Source organism: Quercus robur, chromosome 3 (genome assembly GCF_932294415.1).
Source record: "Quercus robur chromosome 3, dhQueRobu3.1, whole genome shotgun sequence".
In the NCBI taxonomy this organism is placed as follows: domain Eukaryota; kingdom Viridiplantae; phylum Streptophyta; class Magnoliopsida; order Fagales; family Fagaceae; genus Quercus; species Quercus robur.
In genome coordinates, this window is record NC_065536.1 from 6,410,227 (window position 1) to 6,425,584 (window position 15,358).

Sequence of the window (15,358 nt, forward strand, 5' to 3'; positions counted from 1 at the left end):
TTAATGGAACTTACAGTTATATGAGGTAAAAAAATACATATTTATAATATTTCGAGAATATCTAATAATTATCCAAAAATATAATGGACATTTTTTACAATCAATAATCATTTCTGTTTTACACACGTATAAAGGAAGGAAATGAGTAAACGAAAATGCACACATATTTTGACTTTTTAAGACAAGAAACGAGAAGAAATATAATGGACATTTTTTGCAATCAATAATCATTTCCAGTTTCTGTTTTATCTTTTTTCTTTTTGAAATTGATATTGATGCTTTTTGGAATAAAAAGAAAATATTAATCCAATGGCTGTTAACGACCAGGAACAAGAAGAAATATAAAGGACATTTTTTGCAATCAATAATCATTTCCAATTTCTGTTTTATCTTTTTTCTTCTTGAAATTGATACTGATGCTTTTGGAATAAAAAGAAAATATTAATCCAATTGCTGTTAGACCAAAGAGATAAAAAGAAAATATCATCAGGCATCAGGTTCACTATCAGATGGTTCATTATTAAGTTGTTTATCAATTTTAAAAAGTAATATTTCTTGTTTTAAGTTAAAGTTATCATTTTTTACATTTTTTAGTTCAATGATTTCTTTCTTAATATATAATAGTGATTTCATGTTGTAAATCATTAACCGTTATCTCTTTGAACTTCTTTTTATTAAATCTTTTCAAAGTTTCATCAAAACTTATTTTTGCTTTCATTTTCTTATAAGGGATAGTATTTTGAGAACCTTTAATATATTCAATATCAAAATAAAATAAAAAACACTTAAAATAACTTGCCATCGAGCAAAAATATGTTTTGAAGCAATATTTTCAACATCTTTTTCTATAACATATTTAGCACTTTTGCAATCAATTCGTAACAAAAACTTTTAATTTAGCAAATCACTTTGAAATTTGGAAATACATAATACTACAAATAAGATTTCTTTTTTAATGAAGCTATAATTTATTTGTGCATTATTCCAGACTCCTAAATGGAAATGAACAATTTGTTCAGATGAGTTTGGTTAAACACGTTGTTTCAAAATACCTCCATAACTAATGTCAGAGGCATCAGTTTCAACAATTTTGAAAGCATTAATAGTAGGGATACCGAGACAAGGCAGAGTTTTAAAATGGGACTTGATTTTTTGATAAGAGAAGTATGAATATCAGTCCAAGGCAGAGGATTGTTTCTGTAATTGATCAAATAGAGGTTTACATTGCTTCCTCAAGTCCTTATAAAAGTCAGCAATGTAGTTTAGAGATCCAAGGAATCTTTGTAGTTCTGTTTTATCAATAATGACGTCGGGAAAGTTATCAGCAAACTGAATGGCTCTGTCAATGGGATGAATTTGTCTTTCAAAAATGTCATAGCCAAGGAAACGGACCTTTGTTTGAAATAGCTTAATTTTCTTAGTAAAGACAATAAGACCATTGCGTTTGATGGTAGCAAGTGAATTATTTGATACAAAAATCGAAAAATCTAAATCCAATTAAATTCTAAATCATATATATATAATGAGAAACCATTATATATTTTAAAAATGTACGGTTTAAAAAATGTGTAAGCTAATATCATATATAATTTAATCATCTTCTAAAAAAAATGTATAATTTGAACCATATAATTTAATCATTTTTAATTGTATCTGTGCATATGCACGGGGTTACACATTAGTATGTAATAAAGAGTGTGTGCAATGGTGACTCCAAGATTTATTTTCTAGGGGATCAATAGTGTTGAGATTGGAATTTGTTATGAGGAATAAAAAATGAAATGATTAATTATTTTTTCTTGTATATACAACTTTCATATTATATAAAATAATTTAAAAATAGTATTCTAAATATAATTTAGTGTACAATACAACTATATTGTACAATAGCTAAAAAAATTATTAATTAGTTTAAAGATTGGTAAGACAACAATCATGGAATGTGTAAAGTTGTGATTTACAACTATTTTGTGTTAGCTTTAATTCCGTGCCAAATTTGATTGTAATTTTGTTTAATCTTATGTACTTTGTATTTTTTCTAAGATTTCATTGTAAGGGTTGTGTGAGAGAGTGTGTGAAGACTCAAGGCAATTGAAGACCAAAGAAGTTTTCGCAATTAACTCGCAAGTAGCCATGTCCATGTGTACCATCTGGCAATCCCATAGAATGTACTTTGTAGTTTCTCTAGCTATACGATTGGCACCATTTACCTAGAATTTGACAATAGTAATATTATAGTTAAAACTATCTATAATATTTTTACAAATGGTTGAAATGATAAATTAGTTTTTATCTGGCTCACTTTTTACATCGCTTTTTAATTTACCAATGGCTATTAACAACTAACCACATTAGCAATTTATAAATATTTCAATCAAAAATTATTTTATCATTTGGTAATTAATGACCTGCTTAATTAGAGGAATTAATGGATAAGATCTTCAATTTTCTGTGTGTGGTCCCTTAAGAACAAGTGGTGGGATCAATTCAACATTCCAGCCCCAGTACAATGGGAGGTCCAGCTGTTTTTTAATTTGGAATTTAGGTGCTTGGTTATGTTCTACTTATTATAACTTAAAATAACAATAATTTAATGCACTGTTGCACTGCTTTTCTCTTAATCCTTGACTGGTATATCATTTATGCCAGTTCAGCAGTTCACGAAACCAATTGTTAAAAGTTAGTAAGAAAGGATCAACTCTTTTTGTTTCGAGAAGGGTGTTAACTAAAAGGCTCGACTCAACACTCAACTATATAAGGCTTTTACACGCTTTGTTGTCTTGCTAGATGAAGTAGATCACTTGTTATTTGTTGTAAAAATATTATAAACGTAGCATCTCTCATTTATTTATTACCCACGCTGACTTTGTGCGCTACTCTATAGGGATTTTTTTTTTATGAGTTTAACTTCTGTCCGGATTTTTTTAAATGAGTTATGGTCGTGTGTGCTGACTACTGAGGTGTATAGATTTTTCTTGAAAATGAAGACGTGGCTTTCATTGATTGGGTGGCGTAGCTCCGGACAGAAATTAAACTCTTCATAGAAACAATATTGAGCCCCCTCTCCCTCGACTTAAACATGTACAGGGACGGGAATAGAAATTGTTGTTTTGGGGTCAAAGTTAAACTATCATATTTGCAATTTACAAAAAACTCAAGGTTACATTTATTAAAGTAATTCTTATTAATACTTAATAAAACTAAATGACCCATTGAGTATTTTAAGATCATTTTCTTGCTTTAAGTTTCTTTTATTCCTTTGAACAACCATATGTCCATAACATTCAAGAAATTAAAAATATGAATATAGGAAAACTAGATAACATTTACAAGAAGACATAATAATAATAGAAATTAAAAATAACAAAATCATATAAGCCAATATAAAACTATAGATAACAAAATAAATAATAATAATAATAATAAGAAGAAGAAGAAGAAGAAGAAGAAGATCACTTTCGTATCTGGTCGTTTGAATAGAAGCCAAAATGAAATTTTGAACAAAGCCTATCACATATCAATTAAATTGAAATTAAAGGAAAATAAAATTATAACTCTTAAGAAAATAAATACATAGAAATGGAAAAGAAATAGTAGAAGAATATAGAACATTTCAAGATTTTAAATTCTTTATTGCTAAGCTTCAAATAACTCAAGACTCTGTTTAAGAAAAATAGAGGAGTTGAATGCTAAGTGAGAATGTGAGCAATGAGTATCGGTGGACGCTTGAAGAGGTCAAGGATTGGAGGCAAGTAACTTGAAAGGATGATAATTTTGAGCTACAGATGAAAAGTTAAAAATTAAAAAAGTAGGGGGTGTTTGGTACGTGCACTTAAAAACATGTGTTTTGTTGTTTGAAAACATGTATGGAAATACATGTAGATGAAAAAGTGTGTAAAAATACGTGTAATGTTGTTTAAAAACTGAAAATATATGTTTGAGTGGGTGTAACAAACGGGGCCTAAATTTTTTAAAGCAAGCCAATGGTCTAATGCCTAGGGGTTTCAATGGCAAAATTTAGTAAAAGAGTGAAAATAAAATAGAAAGTAAGCTTGAAAGGAACACATGTGGACAAATGGGGGGCTAGATTTTTTTTTTTTCTTGGAATCGCCAGCTCTTTACATAAGCTTATAGGATCTCCATTTTTACCTATTTTGAGCAATTTTTGAAAACTTTTGTGGGAGCTACTAATGTAGTTCCGCTCGCATCATTCAAATGATTTTTTTTTTTTTTTATATAATAAAATATTGGAAATTTGTGCTACTTCAATCTAGGCCCATATATTATTATGAGTTTAAATTTGGCCAAGATGTGGCAGAAAAGCTTTAGTTTACACTCTCCTATAGTTGTATGCCATATCAGGATTTTACTAAACAATCCATACAAACTTACCACAAAAAATAACATCTTATTTATAACATATTTCAGAAACAAAAATCAGAATCTCCTCCTTAGAAAAGGTTGCACCGATCCAGCCACCCCACCACCACAAACGCCACCAGCCACTTTGCCACCCGACCACAGATGCCATTACACACCATTGAAGACGCTACTATCACCACTGTCCGATCTATTTTCCCAACCTCCACATCAACAATAAATCAGATGGTGCCGGGCACGCCGCCTAAGAGAGCAAAGCTTCTTAAGAAAAGAAGGGGCATCAAAGAGTTTGGACTAGAAGCAAGAAAGGAAGTTCAAGAGCAAACTCTTGTGGGTCAGAAAGTAATTATGTTGTTGGCTTTAATTGTGATTCAGATTGCACACTTTGCAAATCTCATACTCGGTCTTGTGGCTTGGAAAGTAAATTGAAAAAAAAAAACGATTTTTCTAGTAAAAATTCAATAAAAGTACATTGTTGGGTTTATCGTTTATTGTGTTTCAAATTAACAAAATGATTTTTTTTAGCATAAATTTTAGTCCATTAAAAAATGAATTTTTAAGAAAAAAACGAATTTGGTCTCGATGGTGGTTATGGGTTACAAGTCGTATTGAAGATTAGTGTACTTGGGTTTCTTTTTCAAAGTTTCAAAATTGATATTCTCAACCAATTTTCACTTCCCAAACCCATTTTCCTTAATCGACGTCCAGATTTTTGTTTCTTTAATTTTTTTATAGGACATCAGTTCAAATCGTGCTTCAATATGTTGTTTTTGATGTGATTGTGCGTGGAGAGTAAATCGGGCAATGGTGACGATAGCATCTGTGGTGGGTTGCTGAATTGGTGTTACTTGTTTTAAGAAAGAGGTTTTAATTTTGAATTTTGAATTAGGTCATAATTTAGTTGTTATTGTGTGTAGGTAAGACAATGACATGGCATTTAATTATTGGGTACATTAGGTGGCAAAAAAACATGGCCTTTACGCTATGACCGGACCCAATATACACTCAATTTGAAATTGTTTGCTTAAACAAATAAAACCCATACTATAAATAAATCACATATTAAAATATAAAAATTGTGTAAAAATATAAATTAATGCATGTGCTCAATGCCATTAAGACAAATTTGCTTTTCTAAAAGTTTACTTTAAAGTTCAAACCCATTGGCCATTGCAAAACAAAAGAACGAAATTTGCTCTTCCAATTCTACTGTACAAAATTAGTTTCAATTCCAAAATAATAACAAAATTTTACATAAATAACTAAATTCCAATAAAATTCAAAATTCATAAACAATCAAAACCATGGGCATTCTCAATAAAACCTTTCTTTTTGTCATACATGTCATTCTAGAGCTTAACTTCCATTTGGATATATATATATATATGCAAATAATAAAGTGGGTACTTTTTTTTAGGAGTTGTACTTGTCTTTATAAATCCCCCCCCCCCCCCCCTCCACCAAAAAAAAAAAAAAAAAAATCCACATAAATGAGCAAAAGAGATTATTCTCTTTCCCAAGCCTCCATGATAGCAGGAGGGAGGCATACTTTTTTTTTTTTGAGAAAGGCATACATAGTTACAATAATATGAGATATTTGAGTACAAAATTAGCATCCTTTTTAATCCAACAAAAACGACAACAAATAAAAGAATTAGCCAATACTGGTGCATCTTACAATAGAGGCTGAATTTCCCAAAATGCCTCCTCCAAATTTTTATTTAAGGCAATAACATAGATCTTAGAATCACCATTAACAATTATACTTGGAAACTTTTTATCTCTGGTCAGCTGCAAAGCCCAAACTACGGTAGTAACTTCAACAAAACTATGACTACATGCCACAATTAGAAGCACTGTATTGTCAGAAAAAGTTGATAACTTTGCCCACTTAAAAATAAAAATACAAAACACATACATATATCAAATACAAAATTGTATTTTTTTTCACATTTAAAAATATGTTATTAGAAATATGGTACTGAACACATTTTTTGCATTATGAGTACTTAAAACATGTATTTTCACAACATTTTTTAAACCATAATTTTCACATCATTTTAAACAACAATACTTGAACATCACTACTAAATAGTCCTTAAAATATCTCTATTTCCATCCTGATGCGCTACCGCAACTACATTTGAACACCCTGCATCAGGGGCACAGCCACCTTGTTTTGAAATACAGGCCCCCTTAAAACACATATAATCGGCCCCCCATTTATTCTCAAGACATAAACTTAGTCTACCAGGTAAGGCTTTTTCTCAAATAAAATAATAGTTGAGCCCTCCAATTATCTAAAAACTTGTAATTAATCCAATAGAAAATTACCCCCTCTCTCTAAATAGGATAAATGTTAGCCTATTTCAAAACAAAGCTTTACATTTTCCTTTTCATTTTCATTCCCAAGATACGTGTCATTTGCTTTTTCTCCTCAATATTGCTGACAGCACCATTGTTTAGTTGTTATTAACAAAACAAAGCTCATCTCAACACAACCATACAAAGCTATAAACCTTCATCGTTAGTAAAAAAAATTGTTCATTTTTTTTTTTCATCTCTTTGCTACTAAAATAGTAGAGTGAACTTGCAAGCGTGAGTATGTGGGATTGTGTTGGGTGGATAGTTCATTAAAATAATAATAATATAAATATAAATATAAATATAAATGATGAGGTGGATGTTGCTTAAAATAATAGTGGAATTTGTTTTCCTTGAATGTGAGTAAAATCTATATAATTGAGTTTTAAAAAAAAATATATTTTTAGGTTAACTCTTGAGTCATATTAAAGCTAAAAAAAATATGAGCAAACCAAAAACAATTGATGCATTCTTTAAGACTAGTTAGGGTGGCACGTGCTACCTCTTAAGTGAGAAAATTAAAATAAAATTTCTATTTGAAGAAGTATAAAACTATATACATAAAAAATGGATATCATACAAAGTTAATCTTCTTCGTATAAGAATTTTGATAGTTAATCACACACAAAGTTATGGTGGCTATTTAATATATGAATATCTATTTTACTATAATAGTTTCTTAGTCTTACTTGCTAAAAACAATATCCATTCACTAAGAACTTCTTAGAATGATAATGAACACCATCATCTTCCAACAATAAGTGACTAATTTTTGCTAAGACATTGTCACAATATTTAAAATTTTGTAATAAATGATGTTATATGCTACAATTAAAGCTCCTTATCATATACCTTCAATTATACACAATGAAAATTTTGTCATTCATACTTTTTTTTTAATCATTCTACATGAATTTTGGTGCAATGTTTACCTTACTTAGTTTTTAGTGAACACCCATTTTAGGCAAGAAATGAGACAAAAAAAAAAAAAAAATCTAGAAATAAAACAATGAAGAAAATTATTAGTTAAACACCCATTTCATCAAATTTTCCATTAGATAAATTATTAGTTTCAAAGATTTAAATCTAGAAAATCAATGTTCTCTAGGTAATAAATAAAACACCTTATGTCATAATTCAAATTTTCTAAGCATTATTACCATCTAAACCTCAAAATACATGAAGAAAATTTTTGGGATGTTAAAATTTAGCAGGAGTATTTTCGACATTACACAATGGATATATTTTAAAAATCATAAGTTTTCATTAGAGTTTCACTGAGAGAATAACGATATGACATATTTGCTCTTTTCCAAAATATTAATATAAAAATTACTTGATTTTAAAGTTTATGGAGGAATTGTGAATTACCCCAAACATAAAAGATGAAAAGTGTTTTTATCCTTTTTTTTTTTTTGGTGTAAAACTATATGTTTTCATATAAAATGGTGCATAAATATAAAAATATAATTAAAAAAATACAAAAAGTCAATCCAAAAAAACTGTATGCAAAACAGTGAATTTTGGTTCAACAAGGTTAATCAAACTAACAAAAAAAAATCTAGAAACATAATAGAATGATACAATATTTTCATAATACCTTTATAATTTGGTTATATTTTATTTTGACTTGTAAAGAATTGACACTTCAGCAATTTTGAATATATTATGATGACAACAAGTTGTCTTAATATTTTTACTAAAGAAATGCTATGTCTATAACATTTTCACAACAGATAATAAGCAGTAGGTTTTTGCGAGTCGTTATTGGTGGAAAAAAAAGTAATTTTATTGGTAAATTTAACTTAGAACCAATAATAATTTACCACAAATGATTTGTTAAGAAAGTGTTGTGAGAAATGTTGTGGATGTAGCACCTTTTTTTTCCACAATATCTTTATTTTTAGTTGTGATTGGTTCGAATATGATATTTTATTTTGACTTATAAGGAATTAAAACTTCAACAATTATGAAAATATTGTAACAATTTGTTGTATTAATATTAGAAAAAAAAAAGAAAAAAAAAAAAAAAAGAAAGGCCAATGAAGTGATGGACAATACATATTGAACAAACCAAAAAATTTTGTAGCTACTATTTTAGCATTTACACCTTCATGCTTTTTATATATAGGAAAGTGTTATTAGTCATTTAGAATTTAAGACACCTGTAGCAACCAATTTTTTTTTTAATGCAAAATGTTCTTCTTTAATGATTTGATGATAATGGATGAATTTAAGACACTTGTAACAAATTCAGATTTTATAATTTGATGATAATAGATTAATTTTAATCTATAAAAGACTCACCGTTGACATAAATTTGATGCAAAATATTCTTTTTTGGGATATTTTGTATGTCTATATTGAACTACACAACTTATAAATATATTAGCGTTGAATATTTTGAAAAACTACTATAACTCGGCCCTCAAGTAAAAAATTCTGACTACACCCGCCCTGCACCAACATTTAATTTTATCACCCCCTATGGTGGAGCCTACAGCAAGTTACAAATTGTCTTGGACTTCTCTACACACTAGTCTCTGCCGCAAGAATATGCTCCTTTAAACCCTGTTTCTAGACTATGAAGCTCAGCAAGTAGGCTCACTTGTACATCATTGTCCAGTACTTGTCTTTATAACTTTCACAAGCATAAATAATAATAACAATATTATAACATATTCCTTAATCAAAAAAAGTATATTATAACATATTGGTAATTTCACCATGCTTAAACAGGAAGTATTGTATTCATATTGATACTCTCTCAAACTCTTTTTTCCCACTAATGTAATATCTATTTATTTATTTGTTGGCCATACCCTATTTATGATCAGTTGTGAACTTTTTGATCATAAATGTCAATTTTAACGAACTTTGACGAACCTTTCACGCGCACTCCCCCGATCTCATGTTACATGCAATAAGTCAAAGTTTTCACTTTTCAGTGCATGTACGAAAGGCATCGGATCAAGCTAGTTGGAGAGAATCCCAATTTTCAAAAGAATAATTCAATTGCTAATTATAAATCCCATCTGACATGCATGTCCTTTTTACCTTCCTAATCTCCAAACATTTCTTTTTTTCTTTTTCTTTTTTGGATAAGAAAAGTTTCATTAGACCTGAAATTGAAAAACAACAAAGCAAAGAGAGCAGCCTAATGGTGTCTCAAATATAATGTTTTTTATTCTTTTGATATAGGCTACTGTATCATTTGTTTTGAGTCTATTACTAGGGTCAAGGTGAGTCCTGCTTCTTTGTAATTCCTTTGCTTTGCTTTAATAATTTTTTTTTTCCCAAAAAAAAAAAAAAAAAAAAAAGAAGAAGCAAACCTCGACTTAATAAAAAAGCTGCAACACTAAGACCCAAAAAAAAAAAAAAAAAACCCTCATTAACTACTATACTCTACAACAAAAACAATAAACTAATTAACAATAAAAACAACAATAAAAGGATCCCCAGACAAAGTAAACACCTTGATCTGAATCGTATTCTTAACCTTCGTTTTAGTTGCTAATGTGTCTCTTTACTTCACTTCACTTCTCACTTTATCAATTTGAACTCCTCCAAACAAGATAAATGGTAGCCTCTCAAGCCAACACACTCGTTGATACTTATGAATAAATTACTTGTCATCATTGTTTGCTTGATTGAAAGCCTTTACAACGTTGGTCTTTTACCATAGAATGCATACATAACTTGTAAGAGACCTTAAATTTATACCCTTTGCCTTTTTGTTTGCTGTGGTGAGTTGGAGGTTTTATTGGGACAAAATACTGAGTTAGATGCAGAATTCCTACTACTACAAAGAAGTCAATTGCATATCTAATCTTTACTCCTTCCCATGAGAACCATGTTTCCTTCAACTCAACTACTAGTGGTTTTGTTGGTGACAAGTCTTTTGGACATAGAACCCGGATTTGAATTCCACACAACCCACAATTGTTGGCATAAAAGTTTTGATCATTCATTATATCCATTTGGCAATCAACCAAAATCTTGCCTGTGAATTTGTTGTTACTCAAATCCAACATAGTCAATTTTTGCCACTTTCCTAATGATTATGGAATTGAAATTAATAGATTGTTATGTAATAAGTCCAAACTCTCTAGATTTTTTAGATCACTAAGACTTAGATGGTAGTCTCCCATAAAGGTTGCAATAAAAATTCATTACTTTTAATAGTTATAATTCAATACTTTACGAAATGCAATAAAAATTCAAATCTGGCCAAAACTTTTTAACAGTTATAATTTCTTGGAAGAGGATGGATATGGATTTTGAAATCTGTCTTCAATTACATTGTCCAATCAACATGTTTGTCTCCGTGTGAACTGTGAAGTATATATGAATATGCATGTTTTACTTTAATTCAATTAGCATATTACCGGTTGCATCTTTTTCTTTTTTTTTTCTTTTTTAATTCTTTATCTTTTTTTATAAATAATATTGAATTAGAAGATATTGACAATGGAAGTTAAGACAATAGATGTTTTGTTTCTATTGTTCTATGAACCTAGGATCAGCTTTTGCTATGCAATTTGCAACAACAATTACAACAATAACAAGAGAAATACAAAATAACTTATGGTTTGAGCTTCAACATATTCATTGTACTAGTCAATGAGCCATACATATATATTGTACTAGTCAATGAGCCATACATAATTTATAAGAATATGTATTTATTTTGTGACGTGATATATATAATTTATTTTGTAAATTTTCTAAAGATAATATACTAGGATTATTAGCTGTCTTAGGATTAGGAGTAGACTTAGCCAAATAGGCATTTTAATACTCAAGAATTCCATCTTCTAAGTTCTCTCTCTCATTCTCAAAAAAAAAAAAAAAAAAAAAAGGTTCTCTCACTCTCTCTCTCTCTTTCCTATTATGTATAAGCACCACCTACTTAAATTCATTGCGTCCCCTTTCTGTCTCTATAAATGTATCTTTCTACATACTCTTTTTTATTTTATTTATTCTTTATTTGTTTTTTTTTTCTGGTGTGCTTTGTTAATATTTTTATTTTTATTATTATTATTTTGGATCATATTCTTCTAACTTGTGTCATAACCGGGTAAAATTAACAAGGGTAACATGTTAAAACATCTTATATTTTTGACAATGCAGAAAAGAATTCAAAGCTCCTGAACACCAAGATTGCCCCCATTTAATTCAAAGCAGTCAGCAAAATAGCATTGATTCCTTTTTTACTTTTTCCTTGCACCACATATCTACTAGAACTTTGGAACCATGTCAAAAGGAAATTTGTTCTAAATTTGGTTACAGTTAAACCAGGAATACCTATTTGTTTGAGCAGACACTAATTAAGATGCATGCCGTTAAAGAGCATCTTTAGGCTCAGTGCCTCCTAGTGAGGGATGCAAGTGTTCCACCCCTTTGAGCAATGCATATTGCTATGTAACTCATTTAAATGAAGCAAGAACAAAAAGTTAATATATTGGGTGTGACAGGCTCTGTGATAAGGCACATAAAATTAACTATTGATCAAGAAAGAGCAACAGGCATACTAAACCCAACTGCCAAAAAGCCACTAGACAAATACATTCGAGTATGCAAACATGTCAAGGTTCATAACTTGGTCAAGAAATCTGCACTTGCATACTCTTTCTGAAGGTAACTTAGAGCAAGGGTAAATAGTGCTAATATGCATCACACTGCAAAGAAACTACCGTGCTGGTAATTACTGAATAAAGGAGGTTGACTAGAATTTTGAACTAATACCATTCATTAGGTAAAAAAAAAGGAATTGATTTGTTTCTGATAATGTCCCTCTCCCATTCTATCAAAGCACAAATTATCAAACACCACAAACCATCAACTATTTTGGCTCATCATAGCACAGAGAGAGGTATCTTTGTCATTTTGGCATAAATGAACAACAAGAACAAAAACATATGAAATATTTGAACTGACAACGTGCCAGCTCTAATTAGTAGAAAATAGCATATAGAAAGAAGATGCCAAATCTCCACTTCTATTTCTATTGCCTATTACTTAATGTACTGAGAAAGCCACTTGAAACCATCTCCATAACCCATTTTCCTGACAATACTACACATGAAAACCTCAAGGGGACGAACATTTGAGTCTGCCAGGTTTACCTTACCCTTGCCAGTGGTGAAGTTGGTCAGGCCCAGGTGGAAACGCAATTCATCTTCTGAGGCAGCATATGGTATATCAATCTTGTTGCCAAGAATAAGGAATGGAACATTTGCCAAGGCCTCATCAGAGAGGAGAGCATCCAGCTCTTTTTTTGACTCAGCAAACCTCTCCTTGTCATAAGCGTCCACTAAGTAGACAACTGCATCCACCTTCAGAAAGAAAACAATGTATTTAGCAAAAAAGCATTACTTAAAAGTACAATAGAAGCATAATTTGAGCCAAAAAAACAAATCCTGCAGCACAGTGAAGCAACATAATAAGCATAACTTTAAACATGTTTCTCTTTGTAAGTCAATCAGGAAACAACTTGCCAAATTCCAAATACAAAATTTCAAGAGAGATTTAAGCTAGAAAGCATGGTCGCAGCTGGGAGGGTGCCGCACCCGAGTTCGACGCAACCGGACGCGGGATGCGGCGTCCGACGCGGTTGCCCGAGTGTCGGTGCCGCATCTAAGTTTTTTTTTTTCTCGGATTCGCGCCGACGTGACTCGATTCGCGCCGAATCGGCTTCGATTCGCGCCGAATCTGCTTCGATTCGCGCCGAACTGGGCTGATTTGGCACTATTTTTTTTTTGGACAAAGAGTCATAAGCTTCTACCTGAAATTGAATACGGAGAAAAAGAGAACGCTTCATCCGAAATCTCCTACAAAATAAAGCGGGTGGATATATTGGTGTGGGAGCAAAATAATTAAGAAAAAGCCTCTCATGGCCTACCAAATGATTACATTGGATAGAACGACGACGATGTTTAGGTTGTGATGTTTCTATAACAAGTTCTTTGATTATCTCATCTTCATCTGAGTCATCAAGAAGGAACTTGCGAAACAAATAGTGATTCATGGATGCAGCCTTCAAGACAATTGGAAATCAATTATTACTATAGATGCAAGATTAAAATCAAGTGACATAAGCCACAACAAAATGAATATAACCAATTCACACACAAGTCACAACACAAACACATACATCTAAAAAAAAAACTTGGAAATACTATGAAGTCTCATTGATCATACATTTATTCTAAGACCTGTCATGTCAAAACCAAGCATACGATACTTGGAATGTTCAATGAATAGAAATAATTGGATGAAAGACACTCATAGTGGCTGTAACAGTAGGATATATAATAGGCACTCATAGTGGATCAAATAATAGTTTCATTGGATCAAAGAATTATATCAATGCCTATCACAAGACCAAATGGAACTTAACAAAAGATAAAAAAGATTGCACTTTAAAGTCTTTGTTAGATTGCACTTCAAGTCACAACACGAATACATACATCTAGTTTAAGATAATTCATCAAGTGACATAAGCCACTACAAAATACACAAGCCACTACAAAATACATAAAAGCCTAAGCTACATCCAAAATACAATTAAACCCATTAATTACATGAACTTCGTCTTGCCATGATTTCCTCTTGGAGTTGTTCATAAAAGCTTTTTGTGTTTCGGTTAAGCCACTTGTATCTATCATCATGATTCTCTCTTCCTCTAACCTTTCTTCCTGCTCAAATTTTTTCTTCTCAATCATGATTCTTTCCTTCTCAATCTTAAGTTTTTCTTCCTTACTTTCCTTTTCAATCGCAAGTTTTTCCCTCTCAAAAGACATTTTTTCCTCTTCCAACCAAGTTACATCCTCAATCAATTTCAATTTCTTGTTCAAATATTCCCCTACATCTTTTCCGGTGGCTTTGTTCTTTCGGATGGCCTTTGTGGCCTTCGTACCAATAGGTCTCTCAAAATTGGAAGTGTCACTAAGTCTGGACCCACAATCCCCTTCACTAATAGATATTGACTCCGAAGTTGGAGGCACGGATGATCTCGATCTAGCATTGTTAGGATCGGCAAACTTTGGTTGGTCCTATAACATGAGCCAACAATGGTCAAGAAGAAAGGGTTTCTTGTGCTTCTCTAAATACAAAGCCTTCTCATTGGTAATCTAAAAAAAATTAAAACAAATATAACATGATTAATATCTTCAAACTATTGGTGAATGGACATGTTAACACTATTGCAATATAATTTATACCTTATCTTCTTCGGTTATACCACTTTGATGAAGTGCGTTAACTTGAGCCATACACCCAGCAAACTTATTTGTCTTTTCAATAATCGTTCCCCAACGACTTAGTAAGGAGATAACAGTACGTGTGGTACCGGATGTATTGTACTGTATGAAATATTTCCAAACTTTTTTACGAAAGGTATTTTGTATTTGTTCATTATTGTTTATGGCATCAACACTAGTACTGAGCCATGCTGCCACTAAGAGTTTATCTTCCTCTACACTAAAGTTAGAGTCCCATTTTCCTTTTGTAGAAGAGGCATTTTCAACTTGTGGTGGAGGTGGAGGGGAGAATCAGAAACTGACACAGGAGTATTTTGAGACGTTCCCAAAAATTGTGAGTCAATTTCTAT

The 15,358-nt window shown here is 31.0% G+C and overlaps 2 protein-coding genes across 2 annotated transcripts in view; both read right to left on the reverse strand.

Annotated features, from left to right (window-relative positions):
• Window positions 1-15,358, reverse strand: part of LOC126716857 (GTP-binding protein SAR1A-like) — a 73,060-nt gene that overhangs the window by 7,381 nt on the left and 50,321 nt on the right. The window lies entirely within an intron of this gene.
• Window positions 12,608-15,358, reverse strand: part of LOC126716864 (GTP-binding protein SAR1A-like) — a 35,147-nt gene continuing 32,396 nt past the window's right edge. Inside the window, exon 3 of the mRNA XM_050417871.1 lies at window positions 12,608-13,082. Within this exon, the coding sequence (XP_050273828.1) occupies window positions 12,762-13,082 (321 nt within the window). The 3' untranslated portion in view covers window positions 12,608-12,761. The remainder of the gene's footprint in view (window positions 13,083-15,358) is intronic.